This window comes from Mauremys reevesii, linkage group 3 (genome assembly GCF_016161935.1).
Source record: "Mauremys reevesii isolate NIE-2019 linkage group 3, ASM1616193v1, whole genome shotgun sequence".
In the NCBI taxonomy this organism is placed as follows: Eukaryota; Metazoa; Chordata; order Testudines; family Geoemydidae; genus Mauremys; species Mauremys reevesii.
Window position 1 is genome coordinate 2,182,083 of NC_052625.1, and position 20,212 is coordinate 2,202,294.

Here is a 20,212-nt window from a genome sequence, read left to right on the forward strand (position 1 = left end):
TTTTGGCCTTAAGATTCCAAAGGCACTTCTGCTGCTGATGTTGTGAAGATTTTCTGAATTACTGAGACAATATTGTACTGTTTCATTTCTGTTTTCGGACCCATCTACCTCTGCAGACCAGCCACAGACCAGCAGGAGTCTGGGGAGCCAGGGGTCGCACTGTCTCCATGTGGTCAAAAAGGAAGCGTGTCCATGATGACCGTATGGTGAACATTCTAGACAAGGCCAGCCAGCAGCTGCAGTACCAGAAGGGGAAGGATGGACATCAAGCTGAAAGGCAGAAGGAGGCTGCAAATCATGAGGAGATCCTGGCAGTGCAATTCCTGGAGCAGGAATCACTCCAGGGGAAGGCAGAGCGCAGTAGAAGGACCTGTTTGAGAGGCTGCTTGCACCTACGGCCGTCAGAGTGGAGCTCCTGTTCCGGCCCATGTCCTGCAGACCAGGAGCCTGTTGGACAATTCCCTGGTTGGATGCAGCTGCAAAAAGCCAAATATCATTCTGGGGTATATTAACAGGAGTGTCCTATGTAAGATGCAGGAGATAACTGTACCACTCAGCACTGGTGAGACTCAGCTGGAGTACTGAGCACTACACTTTAGGAACAATGTGGACAAATTGGACAGAGTCTAGAGAAAAATGTCTGAGGGGTGGACGGGGGTGATAACAGTCTGAACTATGGTAAAGTGCTGACCGATGGTGATCGGTTGTTCGCATGTGCACTGAAAGGGGGACAAGCAAGGAGCTCAATGCGCAGCAAAGGAGATTTAGGTTGGATATTTCAAACTCTGTTTTGGATAGATCTCCAAGGGAGGCTGTGGAATCCCCGTCATTGGAAGTTTTTGAAAAACAGGTTGGACAAACACCTGGCAGGGATGGTCTAGGTTTACATGGTCCGAGGACTGGACTTAATGACTTCTCAAGATCCCTTCCTGCCTTGCATTTCTATGATTCTACCAATTAACATTTTAAAACATCTTTATTTGAATGTCAATGTTGTATATTATTGTACTTTCCTCAAACATTCTTAAATCCCGAAACAGGAACACATATATATTCTACATGACTCTCTTTTAAACGCCTATTGATCTAACTGACCTAGAAGTCAGCTATTTCCAGGGACCTTTCATTTTTTCCCACTCCCTATTTTGCATAGGAAGCATCCGTTCCTTTATTCTTACGTTAAATCGCTTGCCTGCTATTGTTGCCTCATTGACAATACCTGACTTTATCCCTCGGCTCGCTCTCCAAACTTGCTGACCTGAGGGTTGTTTGCTGGAACATAGTGGTACTGTCCCAGGAGACATGAAGAGGAATCTGCAAATTGAACAGAGCTTATGTAGCTGATACCTTGGAGGCTTGTTCTCAGAAATACCCAGCTCTCCTGGGGATCATGAAAACAAAGCAGCATGCAGAATAGGCATCTGTGCGTGAATTTTCTCAGTGTACCTAGAGTCCATTGCTGTCACATTTCCATTGTTCAATGCCCATTTCTCTTTTCAGTTGTCAATATTAGCACCAGAAAGGACTTCTGACTTCATGGGAACCAAGAAGAGAGGGGATGAGTCACCGGTTAAACCCATAAGCACTGTCATGGCAGTGCTTTTAGAGGCAACACAGTGGCTCTGATCTTTAAGGGTTCAATCCTGCAAAGTACCAATCAGCCTCGATTTCTGTAGAGAGAATTCAGCCTCATTGCTCTGGAGATGCTCACTACCTTGTAGGATCAGGGCTGGAGGAAAATGTTTGCTCAACTTGCAGATGAAAGAAATGTAAATCAGGAGTGAATTTACCCTAATGGCTTTGAGTCTGTTGGAAACTGGCTTGTTTTGATACATGCTTTTTAATTTCTAAAATACCTAATCTCACTATTAATATGAGTAGAAGGCCAAAATACACTTGTGAAATCTGGAAATGTGTCAGAGCCTTTGGAGTCAATATAAAGCCAACGTGGCGGCCAGGCCGTCTATTGTTTGTTTCGTCTCCCTCTCGCACTCTCATGCACTCGGCACATGTACGTGCATCTTTCCTCAAGAAAATTAAGGCAAAAAATAAATAGTGAACATTACATATTCTTTTCATGCTGCCTTCTATGAATTGATATTTTTAATTTTTTCAGCAACTACTGCTGTTTTTAAATGTTCCTTGGTATGAAATAAATGTAATATTCAGTTTAATTTGATTGGTATTCATAACATTATTTGCTGAAGTAATTTTTAATTCCAGAGGCACTCCATTTTAATAATCACTAGTGTCAAATATTTTAATGAAAAATCGTTATGTACCTATTTGTGGTATAATTATCCCTGCAGGGTGTATGCTTCCCTTGGTAATAAAATGAAACTTGGAGAAGAACTAAGATCTTCACACATTTACTTCAAAAAAGAAAAGGATATTGAACAATTGGAGAGGATATGGAGAAGAGCCACAAAAATGATTGAAGGGCTGGAAAAATGCCCTACTGTGAGATTTACGGAGCTCTGTCTAATTAATGTACAAAAGGATCAAGAAGTGACTTGGTTATGGTGTAAAATACCTTCACTGAGAGGAAGTACCAGGTATTGAGGGCGCTCTAAACTATCAGAGTGTTATGCTCTGATGCACCCCAGAGTAGGAATCCAAAACCACATGGAAAACAGAATAAAACAAAAATGAAGCAAGACATGAAGGTCGGTTGTCAATCCAAACCTATAAACAGCCCTGAACCATCATCACACAGAGACAGGCAGAACAAGAACCAATGGCTGGAAGCTGAAGCCAGACAAATTCCAATTTCAAATAAGGCTTAATTTTTTTAGGAGTGAAGGTGATTAGCCACTAGCACAAACTACCCAGGGAAGTGGTGGATTCTCCATCTCTTGAATTCTTCAGATCAAGACTGGCTGCCGTTCTGGAAGATCTGCGGGAGGGTCTGTTTACGCTGCAGCTGGATAGACGGACACGTGGCTTGCTCTGCGTGAGCTAGAACACTAAAATAGCAGTGTGGCCGTGGTGGCGTAGGTGGAGGCTCGTTCTCGCTGCCTGAGTACGTGCCCAGGGGGTCAGGTAGGATTGGACTCCAGTGACTAGCCTGAGCCGCGAAGGCCACACTGCTACATTTAGCACACTCGCTGAATCAGAGCTAGCATGTGCTGTCTACCCGCATTGGGAACACACTTCCAGCTGCTGAGTGGATGTGCCTTTGTCAAACACACATTATTAGCTCACTACAGAGGAACTGGATGAAATTCTCTGACCTGTGATATACAGGGGGTCAGGCTAGATGAACCTGATGTCCTCTGGCTTTTAAATCTATGGAAAAAATCATGCTGCACAAGGATTTCTCGCCCATGATGGCTGAAATGCAACCACCTTGCGGGTGGGACAGCTGATTAACAGCCACATGGCAGCATTGCACAGGGATTGCTCACCCAGCCCTCAAACACAGCTGCTGCGGTGTTGCGTTAGTACTCCTTGCTCAAGGCAATTCCCCTTTTACTTCAATGGCATTGTTACTTGGTCAAGGACATTGGGCCTTATGAGTCAAATTTTGCACTTTGTGACAGTGGTGTAAATCCAGATTAACAGCAACATATTTACACCAGTGTAACTGGGAGCAGAATTTGGCCCTGGATGACTCCACATTCCCATCAGTCATGAGACAAGACCATTTGCAGAGATTGGCACAGTGGGCATGTGCACAGGAGCAGCATCCGCTGGGGCGATAAATGGGCTCCGGCACTGAGGGAGAATCAGTGATGTGGTTCCCAGCCTGCGATGGGGTTACGGTTGTGGTGCGGCGGTGTCTAATAATGGCACCCAGCCTGTAGCAAAATACAGCCAGCAGCAATTCTAGGCCCAGGATAGCGGGGATGGGCAAACTGCCAGCCTCCTGCCCCCACTCATGACTCGCACCCCGGGGCTGATGCCAGAGGCCCCAGGCTCCTTTTAAACTGCCAGTTTCTCTTCCTGCAGAGGGCCTGCCCTTTGCACACATGCAGCACAGCGAATCTAATGAGGTGTCCCCACCAAATGTGAGTCCCCCTGGGGGACAGAGAAGGGAAACCAGCAGGGATGGACGGAAGGGAAAATGGGAGAGGGAAAGTGGGGGAACAGGAAGGAAGGAGCGAGACAGAAGGGACACGTCTGGGGAGTAAGATAGAGCAAGAAGGTGGAAGAAACTGGGGAAGGAAGCAAAGAGGGATGATGTGGGACACACAGCAGGAGAGGAGGAGAGGACTGGGTAGCATAGAGAAAAAAACAGGATTAAGAACAAAACCAATGAAAAATGTCTATTAAAGCTCTACCGAAACGACACAGGAAATAAGGAAAAGGGAAGAGAGGGAACGAATCTGTAACTCCCCGGGGAAAGGGGCAGGTAAAGAAACAAATCGCCAGACACAGTCTCTTCAGAGAAGCAGGCCTGCGGGGAAGGGATTTCCCCTTCCCGAAGAATCCTCCTGCCTTGCCTGCTCCCTCCCTCCTGGAGGGTAAATAGCTAGAGGGAAGCAGCAGTAAGTGCTGAGAAGAAGGCTGGAAGGACCAGAATGATCACACAGACTCCTAAGGCTCTGTACCACCAAGCCATACTGCAAACCTGGGCATCCCAAAGAAAAACAATACCCACGTGGTGGAGAGAGCATTGGGCTTCCCAGTCATAGCCCTGTGAAAAACTAGAGCAGACTTGTTCAGCAAAGCCCAGCCAGAGGTGGACATGCTAAGCAGATACCGTGTACTGTACATACTCTGTTTGCAGGGTAACAGCAGAACGGACTGTAGTCACCTATGCTGATGCTCTAGGGGCAACATGGGCAGAGGTGCCGGTGTCATATGGGGCCCCAGGGCTAGGTGTACAGCTGAAGAGCAGCTCAGCTCAGAAGCTTTCCGAAGGCTCACATTATTCAGTACAAGGTAAGGGAGTTTCAATACAGCTATGTGTGAGGGAAAAACCCTAGTGTCGTGGATGTAAGGGGAACATTTGTGTTTGAGAGCACAGGTATAGTGGATACTGAAGAGAATTCATTAGGTTATATTGCATTATAGCTGTGTTGTTACTGAAATGTGAAGCTGCTCATAAATGCTCAATATTCAGTAATGCACAACTTTTGTGATGAAACACATAGGAACTTCCAGACTGGATCAGACCCAGCGTCCATCTAGTCCACTATCGTGTTGCTGACAGTGGCCAGTACCAGATGTTTTTCAGGAAGGTGCAAGAAACCCAGGGGTAGGAAGAAGTTGGGTAATCTGCCTCCCATGAAGGTCTCATCCCTTATAAAATATGTTAACATTAACTATAACTCTGGATACTCTTTTGATCCATATAAAGTTGATTTGAATCTTGCTAAATTACTGGCTTCAACAACATCCTGTGACAGTGAGTTCCACAGTCCAATTACACATTATGTAAAAAGTAATTTCCTTTTATCAATTAGACACCTTTTAATTTCATTGCATGTCTCCTTGTTCCTGTATTACAACACAGGGAGAACAGAAGCGCCTGGTCTGCCTTCTCTAGACTAACCACTATTTTATATACTTTTATCAAGTCCCCTCTTATTTGTTGCCTTTTTCAGATAAAAATTCTTATTGCGTTTTTCTGAACTTCTTTAATTCTGCAATATCCTATTTGATATGGGGTGACCAATATTGCACATAATATTCCAGATGAGGGCATACCATTGATTCATATAAGGGCATTATAAAAATGTCCATATTATTCTTCACCCTGTTCCTTATACATCCTAACATCATGTTTTCATTATCAATATTGAATGTAATCTGCTATCATGTTGTTCCTTCATCTAGGTTGGCTAGGTCCTTCTGAACCTTGCTGCGGGGAAAGTTCCAGCTTAGCATTTTCTAACAAGGCGCTGATGAATATTAATAAATTAAGCCTCACAGCCCCTAAGTAAAGCGTAACTCTTTATTAACAGGGCAGTAGTATGTGTCATCTCTGTTCTGCAAACTATGCTATGGAGACATGATGACTTACTAAAGGTCACACGGTGTGTGGCAGAGCCTAGAATAAAATTTTGGGGTGAAATACTTGGAAGTCAATGGGAATTTTGCCACTGACTTTTATGGGGCAGGAACTCATCCAATTGTCCTGACCGCCATTCTTGTGGCTTTAACCAAAATACCATCCTTCCCTTCTTTTTCTCCCCTCTTCCCCAAAAATGTATTGTGATTATGAATAGTATAATCATGGGAAAATAGACAAAGCAATTAAAATATTTTTTTCTAAAATGTACACAATGTACACAACCACATGTAGGAGTCAACACCTGTAACTCATACCCATTGTATCCCTATGCCTAGCAGATTAATGTTAGCAATAATACCGAACACTTAATCCATTTAATTTATCAAGTGACTGACATTTAAAAAGTTGAATGCAATAAATCTAGAAATAAACAGAGATTTTAATAATGATTTGAGCTTTCACCACTCTGAACGACTTAGCTTTACAAGAAGTAATATATACAGCATCAAAAATAAGACATATGAATATTCCTTTTGATTTTACATGTATTTTTCTCCAGTGAAATGTTTTGATTTACCTTTACCTGTGTGCTAATAGTGCATGAAACACGTTTGTCTGGACTGTGTTGTAAAGGAAGCTGTGGTCTTCAGTCCTCAACTGCAAAAGTGCACTTCTGAGATGCTTACCACAAAATAACATTATGATTGTACATGCAAATCATATTGTAAATTAAGATTTTCATGGTTAAATAAAAACTGTCAATATGAAAGTTTTTTCAGCTTATTAATATTAGAGCTGTTACATAAAACACTAACTCCAGAATTGTGTCATTAAAGTCCACAGTGTGCACATTATTGTGGGAAACTAGCTACAAAAAAGCTGCATAAATATTTCATTGTTTTCAAATATATAATATGCATTTGTTAAGGTTTCTATAGGGGAAGTTAAGAATCCCTGGGAAGTGAAATAGGGAATTTCTGCAGAAATTGTCAAGGTAGAAGGCAGCGTTAATAGGAGTTCCTGGATTCCTGACCACGAGGACCTTAAAACTAGTACTGAAATGTATGTCCTGACCACCAACCCGTTCTCTCTATTCTCTCTGACTAGTTAGAAAGTGAAGCTTTTGAGTGAATTGTGACTTACTCCAAACTTAACTCACAAAGGGATTGTGGTAACGACTGAAAGCCGATAGAAGTCTGTATTCAAGCTTTCGATTTGATCGTCCTTTGCCTTTAAACTGAAATATCTTTGGAGCTTGTTTATAAAAGTGTTTGAAGGTTTTTTTAATGTATATTTTTAGAACTGCGTTAAGCAAAATATTCAAGGAAGGTAAAATTAGGCAGTTTACCATCCTTTCTCCCCGTCCCAGATGTTTCCTCAAATAGATAAGATTGCTGAATGTTTTGGGTTAAAATAGTGACGTTATTTAAGAAGAGAATTTCACGGGCAAAGCGAAAACACACGTCTCGCTAGCCTCTTGTGCCGGCTTGGGAGTTTGGTTTAATTAGGTACCAGATCCGTGGAGCTAGATCGGGTTTTAGAAAAGAGCCGCACCCCGCACGCTCACAGGGCTCGGAGCGGAGAACGCTTTGAGGACGCGTTCAGCTGTTTACAGGTGACACCGCTTTTCCCCGGCTGCCATAGCCGGGAGGCAGGGGGGCATTTCAGCCTTGCTGCAGCAGGAGCGGGTGGAGGACAGCCCGGAATCGTCCGAACCTTTGCTCTTCTCTTGGCCATGGAGCTGCCTTGTCGACCGAAGTGCCCGTGAGACTTGTGCAAGGGGATCCGTGCCCGCAGAGGAGATCGCAGCTCGGTCTCTCGCATCTGATGGGTGCCTGAGATGAGTCAGTCCCGCTCCTAGCCCTTGTCGGGAAGCGCCGTGAAGACGAAAGGCAGCTGGAGTTTAGACTCGAGAGCAGACACCCGGTCAGCTCAGGAACCCTAGAGAGGCCAGGACCCGGGAGTGGCTGCACTGCACTAGCCTGTGCTACGAACGATCACACGCGATTCTCCTGTCCAGGAGGGGTGAGCGCCTCTCGCTGCTCGCAGACGGGTGGATGCAGAAAGACGGTGTCGGACTGTCCGCTACTCTTTCCTTCTGGCTCGCATTGGCCCCCCTGCCGCTTACGAGCTTGTGTGGGAGGAGGCACAAGAACCCTCTGTCCCACGGAGTCGAGAAAACTTGGTTTCCGAGCCTGCCATGTACCCACGTTAGCAGCACGATCGCTACAGGGCAGGGCCGTCTGTTGTGCATGTAGAACAAACAAACGCTAGTGGATGCAGTAGACGCGTCGCGATCGGGGTTTGGCCAGGGGCGGGAGCTGGGCTTGGTGGCGGTGGCGGGTCGGCGCTCTCCGCAGTGCCTGGATAAACAGCCCGGCGCGCCGGCGGGGGTAGCTGTGCCCGCGCTGGAGGGGATTTCACAGGCATGCGGCGCTTGTCCGCGAGCAGGTGAGCGGGGCTGGCTCCGGCGGACCGGGAGCCCAGCAGGGTCGGGCTGTGTGCAGCCAGCAGGGGAGGGGACGCAGCCAGTCCAGCTGCACCCTCCGGACGGAGCTCGCCACGGCGCTCGGCAGTTCGGATTCGCGGGGCCCCTCCGCTTGTTCTCTGGCAGACTCCGGGGAGCCGAGCGGAGCGGAGCGGAGGATCCCTTCCCACGCCCCCTCTCCCGGCTCCGGGTCTCGCGGCCCCGGGCGCACAGCGATTTCTGGCAGGGTGGCGGACACCCACTCAGCGGTCGTGGCCCGGCTCTGCGCACTCTGGGTTTTCCCGTGGCAAAGGCACCTCCGCGGAGCGCGCTGCTCGCCGGCGGCTTGGTGCAGCCTTCGCACCGCGATACACCGGCGATGGTTTCCTGCGGGAAACTCCGGCGCCGGCGAGCTCGGGGCAGGACGGAGAGGGGGCAGCCGCCCCGCTCTGCCCCGCACCGGAGCGGAGAGGCACCGCCGCCGAGCTCTGTCCCGCCCGGGGCTTTTCCCCGGCCGCCGCCGGCCGTTACGGGAGCGCCTTCTCCGCGGGCCCTTTAGCGTCTGGAGGGCGAAGGGATTGTCCCGGCGCAAGGAACCAGAGACCCCCAGGGAGCGAGGGGTGCGCGTCCCGCTTCGCCGGCCCTCTCCGGGCGCTGCGGCGAGCTTTCCGGCACCACTGCGTCCCTCCTGCCACGCTCGCAGTCTGGCCAGTGTGACCTGTCCACACGGCCGGGCGGGACTGGCCTCACAGCCGGCACAGAGCCCCCGCAGGTACGGAGCTAACCGCTCCACACGGCCGGGTCCGGCTCTGGCCTGTCCACACGGCCGGGCGGGACTGGCCTCACAGCCGGCACAGAGCCCCCCGCGGGTACCGAGCTAACCGCTCCACACGGCCGGGTCTGGCTCTGGCCTGTCCACACGGCTGGGCGGGACTGGCCTCTCAGCCGGCACAGAGCCCCCGCAGGTACGGAGCTAACCCCTCCACACGGCCGGGTCTGGCTCTGGCCTGTCCACACGGCCGGGGCGGGACTGTCCGCACAGCCGGCACAGAGCCCCCCGCAGGTACGGAGCTAACCCCTCCACACGGCCGGGTCTGGCTCTGGCCTGTCCACACGGCCGGGGCGGGACTGTCCGCACAGCCGGCACAGAGCCCCCCGCAGGTACGGAGCTAACCCCTCCACACGGCCGGGTCTGGCTCTGGCCTGTCCACACGGCCGGGGCGGGACTGTCCGCACAGCCGGCACAGAGCCCCCCGCGGGTACCGAGCTAACCGCTCCACACGGCCGGGTCTGGCTCTGGCCTGTCCACACGGCTGGCACGGACCCATCCACTCTGAGCAATGTAACCCGTCCACACCGCGGGGTCTGGCCTGTCCGCACGGCCGGCACAGACTCCTGCACACGGACCGGCCTAACCCGCCCACATGGCTGGGTCTGGGCTGTCCACACAGAGGGCTTCGACCTGTCCCCGGGGCGGACCGAGTGTGCCCCTCGCAGCAGGGGCAGGCCGGCTCCCAGGCCTCCCCGCGCCAGCGGGTCCCGCTGGTCTGTATGGTCCATGCGGGCTGCGGGGCCGGGCGGGCTCTCGGGGCTCGCCTCCCCAGGAGCTGTGAGCGATCCCCGCCTGGTGTGGACACGGTCCTCTCCCGGCCCGGCGGGGGGCGCTGGGCAAGGGGGGCAGGGAGCTCTGCGTATGTTGGGGCGCTGGGCGGGGGGGCTGCACAGAGGGGCGCGGTGCGGGTGTCTTTGGGCGGGGGCTGCACTGAGGGGGTTTCTGGGGTGTCTCTGGGCGGGGGCCGCGCTGAGGGTGTCTGTGGGGCGCTGAGGGCTCGGTGCGGGTGTCTCTGGGCGGGGCTGCACTGAGGGGGTTTCTGGGGTGTCTCTGGGCGGGGGGGCCGCGCTGAGGGTGTCTGGGGGGGCGCTGAGGGGCTCGGTGCGGGTGTCTCTGGGCGGGGCTGCACTGAGGGGTTTCTGGGGTGTCTCTGGGCGGGGGCGGCGCTGAGGGGTTTCTGGCGGTGTCTCTGGGCGGGGGCTGCACTGAGGGGTTTCTGGGGTGTCTCTGGGCGGGGGCCGCGCTGAGGGTATCTGGGGGCGCTGAGGGCTCGGTGCGGGTGTCTTTGGGCGGGGCTGCACTGAGGGTATCTGGGGGCGCTGAGGGCTCGGTGCGGGTGTCTCTGGGCGGGGGCGGCGCTGAGGAGGTTTCTGGGGTGTCTCTGGGCGGGGGCCCGGTGCGGGTGTCTCTCGCCCGGGGGGCGGCCCGCCCCGGAGGCGAAGAGGCGCGCGGGCAGCAGGGCCGGGCGGGCCCGTGCGCGCCTGGCTGCCGGTTTGTAAACAGTGGCCTCACGCGGGGAGGGCGGAGCGGCCCGCCCCGCCGCGCCCGGATTGGCGGCATGGCGGCGGCGGGCGCTGCGTGCGGGCGGAGCGCCTCCCGGCCGGCGGCACGGGCAGTCCGCACTGCGAGCGCGGCCGAGCGGGCGCACGGCCGGGTCCCGCGGGGCAGGGCGCGTGTGGCAGCGGGCGCGGGGGGCGGTTTCGTTTCTCTGGCGAGGAGGAGGCGGGTGCCGAACAGGTGAGTGAAGCGGGACGGGGCCTCTGGCGCTGCCCCCGCGGCTCCTTTGTGTGGCCGCGGTGCCCGCCGGCTCCCTCGCCTGCCTTTGTTGGGCTGGTTGGGGGTCCCCTTCCTGTGCGCCCCCGCGGGGGCGGGCGGCCGGGCCGAGCCTGGGGGCGGCCCCGGGCTGCTGCGCTGCCCCGCCGTGCTTCGGGTCGGGTCGGGTCGGGTTCTGCGTCGCTCCTGCCGGTTCCTGCTTGTCGCCACCGGCCGGGATCGCCCCAGCGCGGCAGCAGGAAGTCGTGCGGTCCCGGAGCGTTTTTCCTGGGCGAGTTTGCAGTATAATGTACAGCTCTCCCCCCTCCCTTCCCCCCCCCAAAAAAGATGAGTCTGGAGTCTGTTGTTTTAGGAAGTGCGGCGCTGGATTCGCGTAGACATTGTGTACTAAAGGCTGCAGTTGTGGGTTTGGGCTGTGTGTGTGCGCGTATTAGTGTGGTTGTCTCGGGGGTATTTTTCACAAAGCGACATTGCTTTGTTTGGGTGGAGAAGTTGCAGTGTTTTTCAAGCTGACGTTTTACTACTCCCCTCTCCCTTGAAGTTTGTAGTAGGAAGGAGGATTTGTTGAGTTAGCATTAAAAGGGAGGCGGGGGGTGAAGGAGAGCCAGCCCTGTGCAATCTACAAACTCTATTGTGACGCACGTACTACAACTGATTGCTGCTGCCAAACCTCCTCCAGACTTGCTGTGATCAGCACATTAGATAGAACAATGGGGCTGGAACAGGGAACATGGCCAGGAGGCTCTGCACAATCACTGCAAATACTCTTGCATTTCAGCACAGTATCCGATCCTTTTATTTAATCACTTGAGGAAATCAGAGCTTATTGCTCTTTTTTTTTTAATTAACTGAATCAAAGCTTCATATAGATTTGAAGCATAATGGCCTGGCTGATAAATTCCACTTTAAAACTAAATTCCTTTTGTTTGGACAAAGGCTTTTCACGGTTTATACTTTTGATGCAGGTATCCTAGGAGGGGTGGAAACAGTGGACAGGAAACTACCCATAAATCTGATAGCACTTTTTGATTGTGTTTGGGGTGTAGGGAAAGAAGGGAGTACTTAGAAAGCTAGAAGAATGTAAGCTGAAAGGCATATGCAGTACTACTAGAATTCTAACAATGTAAATAAGGACATTGAGAATTTATTGCAAAACTTATTAGATATTACAGTATTATAGTAGACCCTGGAAAGCTTACTCATAATGTCGTCTTCTTTCTTTGCAGGAAAAAAAGACCAAATGGCAAAGCAACCTTCTGATCTAAATTCAGAGTGCAACAGAGAAGGTGGACAGTTTCAGTCAATTGAAAGGCCAAGTCAACCTCAGCATCTTAGACCTGGGGCCCCTACCTCTATACAAACACAGTATCAAGGTAATCATTCAGGTGAGGGGGACTTCGCCCAGCAGCCCTCAGGGAGCTCTTCGCCCAGCAGCCCTCAGGGACCATTTGCACCACCCAGTAGCCCCAGTCCATTTGCTACCAGATCCCCACTTTTCATCTTTGTAAGAAGATCCTCTCTGCTGTCTAGATCCTCCAGTGGGTATTTCTCTTTCGACACAGACAGGAGTCCTGCGCCTATGAGTTGCGACAAGTCCACACAGACTCCAAGTCCCCCTTGTCAAGCCTTTAATCATTATCTAAGTGCAATGGGTAAGCAAGATCATGGTAAGAAACCTTTTAGCTCATGGTTTATGTTTGTCAATAGGTTCTGAATACCCCTGTGGACATTGTATTGCTTTCAGCATCTCAGTCTTAACATTTTTCAATAAGAACAAAATACTGTATGTTATACAGTGACATCGGGCTGAGCTATTAAACAACAAAAGTAAAATTGAAAACTGCCTTATATTTTATGAACTGATTGGGTAAGATTTAAATCCAGTGAACATTTCCTAACGAATTGGAAAGTGGTCCAAGTATCCCTCCTGCCTTTGATTTTCACAGCACATGGAATGTGTTCTGGTAAATTTAAATATTTTGAATTGTTTATGTCTGATACAAAGTCTATAAGGGGACAGTTCTTTTTATTTGAAATAACTTGTGCCTTAACATGGAGATTTGTCTGTCCAACTAAGGAAGTTGCAATGGAGAGTGGGGATAAAATGTAGAGGCTATATTGCTTAGTATAATAAACAGAATATTGGTAGCAAACACTGGAATATAGCACTAAGATTGGAGAGATGTTTCCATTACTACAAATTCTTAGCTGTTTCCTGAAGATCCGGCTAATCAGAATACTGGGAGGAAAAGAAGTTTACAAACCAACTCTCTTCAGTTTCTGTTGTCTCTTATTTTCTGGAGTTTTAAAGTTGTCTGTAGATATCCATCTTGGGCTGAAATTTGCTATTCTGAACTGGCACTTTTTTTTGCACATGTGATGCAGGGAATCTGTACAGATTTAAAAAATAATAGGAAAATATATTTTAAGTTTTCTGATTTCAGATATGTTTATGAAATGTTGTTTTGATATACTTTGCAGCTTCATGCTTAGGTAATAGTTTAATACACCATTTCTTCCCCAGAACACAAGTAAGATGACCAATGTAGTTAGTATACTTGCATAGTAATTATGAAATACTTGACTAAAATTTAAAGTTTTTAGTTGTAATGTACATGGATGAGTCTGGTGGCTTAAAGAGTCTTTGTATATGCCTGTCTGGAAAGTGCCCATCAATAGGATATCTGAACATAGTGTCCCATTTGGCTGAGTCTTTTGAGACACTCTGTAACATTTCCTTGGTAGATCTTGAATTTGATGTTTGCCACAGGAGTCTGTAAAAGGTGGGTGGTATGGTCTGAGTTACCTATGTTAGGAGTGTAGAGAAGACTACTAGATGTGTATTTTCCCAACTGAAGAGCTTTCTTTGCCTTTGTAGGAGTCCAGAGGACCATCTCTCTTCCCCCTCATCTTTCAGAGTTTCTTTCTAGAGTCCACCTTCTGGTTAGGAAAGAGTGGCTAGGACTACTTTCAGAGTGGTAGCTGTTTAATGTACTGTGTATATATACCTGCTACTGTATTTTCCACTCTATGCATCTGATGAAGTGGGTTTTAGCCCACGAAAGCTTATGCCCAAATAAATTTGTTAGTCTCCAAGGTGCCACAAGGACTCCTCGTTGTTAGGACTACTTTGGATTCTGTGGTACTCCTCCTTAATCCATTGTAGGGGTTGGTCTTGACTGCCTGTTACTTATGACAAGTCATGTGGGAGTGAGATTTTTTTCCTCCAGAGCCAACTAGAGGACTCAGCTCCTTGCTTCCCATCAAAATTAATGGGGGTTTTGTAACAAAGTGTCTTGGACAGCTTTGAAAATCTTACCTGTAGTGTGTTGGGTTTGGTGGTTTTTTTTTAAATGTCTTAAGGACCAGATTAAGATTACAAAACAATTCTTGTGACTTTAGGTAACGTTTGAATCCACATCTCCAGAGGTGGAAAAAAAAGACAATTGTAGTAAGCAACTTGCAACATTTGTCCCACTTTCCTTATATTACAGATGAAGGTAGAGAGGTTAAAGTAAGCTAAAAAGAGTCAGTTTTCTAAGGAACCAATATTAAAGTCTCTATGTTCAAATCTCAGTGGAAATGGGGAACATCTAGTCCTGGGAATGGTTTAATTATTCATGTTGATAATGCTTTTTGGTGAATAACAAACACCAACTTAAGCTTTCCATGATCAAAACATTTCGGTAGTTGTGGTTACAGCTGCAAAGTACTTACTATGCTATTCCCTTAGGAAAGACTTTCTGGCATTATTGCAGTAATTGCAGCTTAATGCAAGTTTCACAGTCTTAGTGAGAGAACATACATGGTATCACTAGACAAAAGGAACTAGAGTTTAAACATCGCTTATAACACATGTAAAGCTATAGTTTAGCAATGAACAACATTCTTTGTGTTCAAGAAAGAAACTCAAGTCCTGTCTGTAATTTCAGAGAAGTAATTTTTTTTCACCCATGTAAAATGTGCTTTGAAAACTTTGTAAATGATTATTGTGCTGAAATTTTCTCATACCGTTGTTACTATGGGCACCATCCTAAACATTAAATTGTCAGAAACTGAGTATAAACTGCTGAGGGAATTTAAATAGGAACCCTGGACATTTTCAAACACCACTGGAATAGAAATGTGAAGTCGTAAAGACATTTTATTCTACCCCAGGGACTGTGCTTTCCAAGGAAGGACTTACTGGTTGGTTTTAAAGTTTGTATTGAGACTTGTTGTAGAGAGAAGAGATCATAATCTCTGAAATGTGGCCATAAGGGCTTGAACCTGCAGTCCTTGTAAAGACAAAAATCCCACTGGACTCAATAGGAATTTTACTCATATAGGAACAGTAGAATTGAGCCCTTAACATTTGGAATGCCTGACTTTTATGAAACTTTGAAAATGAGATGAATTTAATACAGTGGAATCCAGGTGAAAGTGGGGTGGATTGATTTAAATCAACCTGATATTGCAGTCATGATTTAAATCAAGTAGAAAGCCTCACTTCAATTCATCAATTTAATCAACTTTTCCATTTGTACTTCAGTTATCTTCAGAAGAAAGGTGTACTTTCATTAGTTGATACAGCCATCAAAACATGTTGATTTACAACTGAATAGAGCCTTTACACTAGATTTGGTACATCGTTTTGTTTCCTAGGAGCATACGCTATAACTATATATATTTATTTAAGCAATTAGCTTAATATTTTCAGATTCTTATTAATTGTAAATTTTTAGTATGTAGGAAAATGGTGAATGATATATTGCTTATTTACTACTACATTGAGCCATATTTATAAAGCTTGACCTCAAAAGTTGGAAGTTTTTCACATGATTTTTTTGATATACAAAAGCAGCCTTTAACTCAAAGTTTTTGGTAGAGGCTCATGTTCAGTATATTTATTTTTTATTTAATTTTTAAAGGGATTATGCCTTAACACATTTTGTATTAAGATCAGATTTCATTTTTAAACAGGTTTACATTTAAAAAGAAAAACTCAATATAATTTAAATAACAAAAAATTTAAAAAAGCTGGTTTTTATTCACCCCACAAATCATTGATTTTTATCCACCCAGGGGGAAATAGTTTAATAGATTCCAAGGCCAGAAGGGACTGTTGTGATTATCTATCCTGTATAATACAGGCCATTGAACTTCCCCAAAATAATTCCTGGAGCAAATCTTTTAGAAACCCATCCAGTCTTGAGTTAAAAAAAAAAAAATCAGTTGTAGAAAATCCACCATGACCCCTCACTAAATTGTTCTAATGGTTAATTAGTCAGTGTTAAAAAATCAAACATCTTATTTCTAGTCTAAATTTGTGTAACTTGAACTTCCAACCATTGGATCATGTTGTATCTTTCTCTGCTAGACTGAAGAGGCCACTGTTAAATATTTTTGTTCCCTATTAGCTACTTATAGGCTGTGATTAAGTCACCTTTTAACCTTTTTGTTAAGCTAAATAGATTGAGCTCCTTGAGTCTATAGCCTATAAGGCACATTTTCTAATTCTTTAATCATTCTGATGGCTCTTCTCAGAACCCTCTCCAAATTATCAACATCGTTCTTGAATTGAACTGAATATATGCCAGTGGCCAGAATCAGGTAGACTTTATAAATGTAAAATTTTATGAACTATTTCTTTTGTAAAGTAACTTCATATTTTTGTAATATTTATAAAATAGATTTTATGACAGAGGAAATGAAATACGGGTTAAGGGTCCAATGAATGGCCATAACAATATGGGTCACCCCTTGGGTAGTTTGTGACATGTATATATTCACAAGCAACAAAAATTAAGGTTGAAAGTGAGTTTCAATGGAGTCCAGCTAGAGCCTAAAAATAGCAGGGCTTTGGAGCTGTGCTCCAGCTCTGCTGCTCCAGCCAAAAACCTGCAGCTCCACTGCTCTGGAGCTGCTTTGGGCTCCACTCTAAAGCCCTGGAAAATAGTACTTTTTTTAATAGCACTTCCACTCCTTTTAAAAACAAACTCAAGCCTCCCCCCCGCCCCCGCGCCAATGTTTGAATGACTGAGCAGTAAAAGGAACCAGGCAGCTAATCCGTCATTGCTCATCATTGCTGAATACCTACCTAACTTTATATATTGTATGTAGCAAGGGTTTTGAAAGAGGTACCCAGGATCCTTTAGGGTACACTAAATTGTAAAAATGTTTGTGTGAATTATCTTTTTGGTGTTATAAATGTCCTGATTGTATAGTGCAGGTTTATATAAGTGTCTGTAGACTTTGTAAGGCACCAGTCCTGCAAAGACATAAGCATGTGTTCTTAATGTTGAACACACAAATAGTCCCATTGAAGTCAATGGGATTACTCACTGTGAGTAAAATGAAGCATGTGCATAACTCATGGAGGACTGTGACCTAAAATTATATTTGTCACTGCAGTGTACAGCACCAATGTTATTGTCCTTCAATGAGTTATAGTGTATGTGTTGGTGTCAGCGGCTCGTTGGGAATTGATCCCTGGAATAGGAAAGAGAAGGTTATAATTCCTAGCAATTTATTTGGAAGTTTCTATATATTTTTCAAGGGCCCTTCTAAGGGTAGATGTGCCTTTTTCCTATATAGTTCAATGTGGGACTTATGTTATAAAAGCTGTTTGTCATGTAATTCTTCCACCACGATAAAAGTACTCAGAACAACAACAGGAATCACACTAGAACAGGGGTAGGCAACCTATGGCACGGCACGCGAGCTGATTTTCAGTGGCACTCTCACTGCCCAGGTCCTGGCCACTGGTCCGGGGAGCTCTGCATTTTAATTTAATTCTAAACTAGGCTGCTTAAACATTTAAAAAACCTTATTTACTTTACATACAACAGTAGTTTAGTTATATATTAAAGACTTATAGAAAGAGACTTTCTAAAAACGTTAAAATGTATTACTGGCACGCGAAACCTTAAATTAGAGTGAATACATGAACTCTCAGCACACCTCTTCTGAAAGGTTGCTGACCCCTGGATTAGAACGTGCTGCTCCTCAGCAAGGCCAATTAAACAAATTAAGAATTTTTAGGCCAACCCAGTTTGGAGATGAGTTGAAGGAAAGTAAGCTTTTCCTGCCATTGGCTTACTTCAGATATTTTTAAGGGTGAGGTTCTGTGGTGTCTCTTAGAGCCATGAATCAGAACTTGCAACTCGGGCAGAATGTGAGGCTGAGGTGGGTTTAAGGTCAACTTTACACTTCCTAGACTCTGGACTGCTGCAGAGTCTGGAATGACTTTCAGGGGGACAGATCTGAGAGTCGCTCTAATTTTCAGTGTACCCACCACAGGCTACTAATGTTCTGCTCCGTAGCGTATGCCACCTGAAAATCCCCATAGTTGGTGCAGGCTCTTCTCCCACCCCTAATATGTCCTCTCCTGTCCCCAACACCCCTCCTATGCCGGAGCTTGCTGGCTGTCCTCAGGAAGTTATTTATTGCTATTTTCCTCAGTTCATGCAACTGGGAAATTCTCCAGCAGCCAGTTCTGGAGCGCCTGCAGAGCTCCTTTACCTGGTGTACAGGGACCAGAGCGGGGATGAGGTTCACATCCCACAGTTTCAAATTTTTTTCTGTTGATTTCTTCCCTTTTTCCCCTCTCCCTCTGCAGTGTTCTTATGGGTATCTAAGAGAGCATCATATAAGTGAGTGACACAAAGTGAATGGTTATGCTAGATACCTACATTTCCCAGGTGGTTTTAGGCACTTCATTTTAAGCTCAGTGTGTCCTTAATTTTATAAGGAAGAGACATGTCTGACGGTAATAGATACCGTCTCACACTTTTTATATTTTCTGTTCATATCTTTGGTGGGGGGTAATAAACTTACAAGCAAGGGTGTGATGTACAAAGCAAACTAATTCAGAAGATAACTCAATAAGGAATATTGCTTTGTTTTCTTCTTTGTTGGACATTCTGTATACTGGCAAACACAGTATGATTCTAATAGACTGACAGCGTTCCAGTGATAGACTGGGTCTGTTCCACCTGTTACAGCCAGAAGGGGCTCAACATGTGGAGAGTTACAACACCTAGCCAACTGCCCAAGCAATGAAACAAAAGTTTGTGGTGCACAGTTGAAAATTGCAGTTAAATCTAATAACAGCGAGGTCAGGCCCCTTACGTTGTGTTAAAAAGATTTTTTTTTTTTCACATCTGCCAAGAGTGCAGTTTGGTATAACACATGCTCGTATCCTGGCTGAAGTTTATTAATACAGCAGTCATCCCTGTTTGCTGCCACATTACTCTATTGTTATGATTGTCCCACAATACTTCCAAACATTTCTTCAATCTAAAACATTCCACACCTTGATTTGCTGTGAATGGGGAAAGGAGATTAGACAGCCTGTTATCCCAAATGGACAGACCTTCCTGTTCTTTAACAGGTGGTCTCAGTATGACTTTATCCATTTTTAGTGACTCGTACAACTTAGCTTATGGGGAGGAATCGAGATCTAAAGGGTATGTGTGTAATGGAGAAGCTTGACAAGGAATGCAAAGGGGATCTCAAACTCCCCACCCGTCACAGGGAAGAAATTTTTCTGAGGGTTATGTCTGCAACCTTAAATTTAAGATGATTAGTATTGCCATGATGTCCTGTGTGAAGGGTAATATGAACTCTTAAAATTGTAAGACAAAGACCAAGACGTTATGTTTCATTTAAAACTTTCAAAAGTATTCCTGAAATGAGAGATCTATAATGGTCTTTAGGAAGCAAAAGACTCTGAGGGAAAACGGTTGTGAGGTTACAAGCTGTAACCAAGTCATGGCACAAGGACAGTTAATAAGGGTTTTATGCAAAAAGGTTGTGTATTCCAGAGAGTGAATAATGAAGAAACAGCCATGAGTTTATCTAGCAGCAAAGAGTCCTGTGGCACCTTATAGACTAACAGAGGTATTGGAGCATGAGCTTTCATGGGTGAATACGTCTGTTAGTCTATAAGGTGCCACAGGACTCTTTGCTGCTTTTACAGATCCAGACTAACACGGCTACCCCTCTGATACTTGAGTTTATCTATCTATGTCAGGATAACGAAAGAATTCTGTGAGGATGATAGAAGGCTGGAGTGGGTGGGGAAAGGAATACTTGGATTATATAACTTAATGAAGTGTTTAGGTAATGGGGGAACAGGAGGGAAATCAGGTTTTATTTGGACTTCACAGATATGAAATTAAATCTTTTTTTTTTG

At 46.5% G+C, this 20,212-nt stretch overlaps 1 protein-coding gene and 1 long non-coding RNA gene across 20 annotated transcripts in view; one reads left to right on the forward strand and one right to left on the reverse strand.

Moving 5' to 3' along the window:
- The first annotated feature begins 8,344 nt into the window (after positions 1–8,344).
- The window catches only part of BCL2L11 (BCL2 like 11), a 53,457-nt gene continuing 41,589 nt past the window's right edge, over positions 8,345–20,212 (forward strand). For 3 of the 19 annotated variants that reach the window (XR_005595916.1, XM_039529375.1, XM_039529376.1), the window contains exons 1-2: positions 11,465–11,816; positions 12,261–12,701. Coding sequence is in view for 18 of the 19 variants with exons in the window: in XM_039529375.1 (XP_039385309.1) it covers positions 11,765–11,816; positions 12,261–12,701 (493 nt within the window). In the remaining variant the exon portion in view is untranslated. The other 16 variants (XM_039529384.1, XM_039529387.1, XM_039529386.1 and 13 more) reach the window with 16 other exon arrangements.
- Positions 12,711–20,212, reverse strand: part of LOC120400606 — a 303,500-nt gene continuing 295,998 nt past the window's right edge. Inside the window, exon 7 of the long non-coding RNA XR_005595919.1 lies at positions 12,711–13,424. This is a non-coding gene — a long non-coding RNA (uncharacterized LOC120400606). The remainder of the gene's footprint in view (positions 13,425–20,212) is intronic.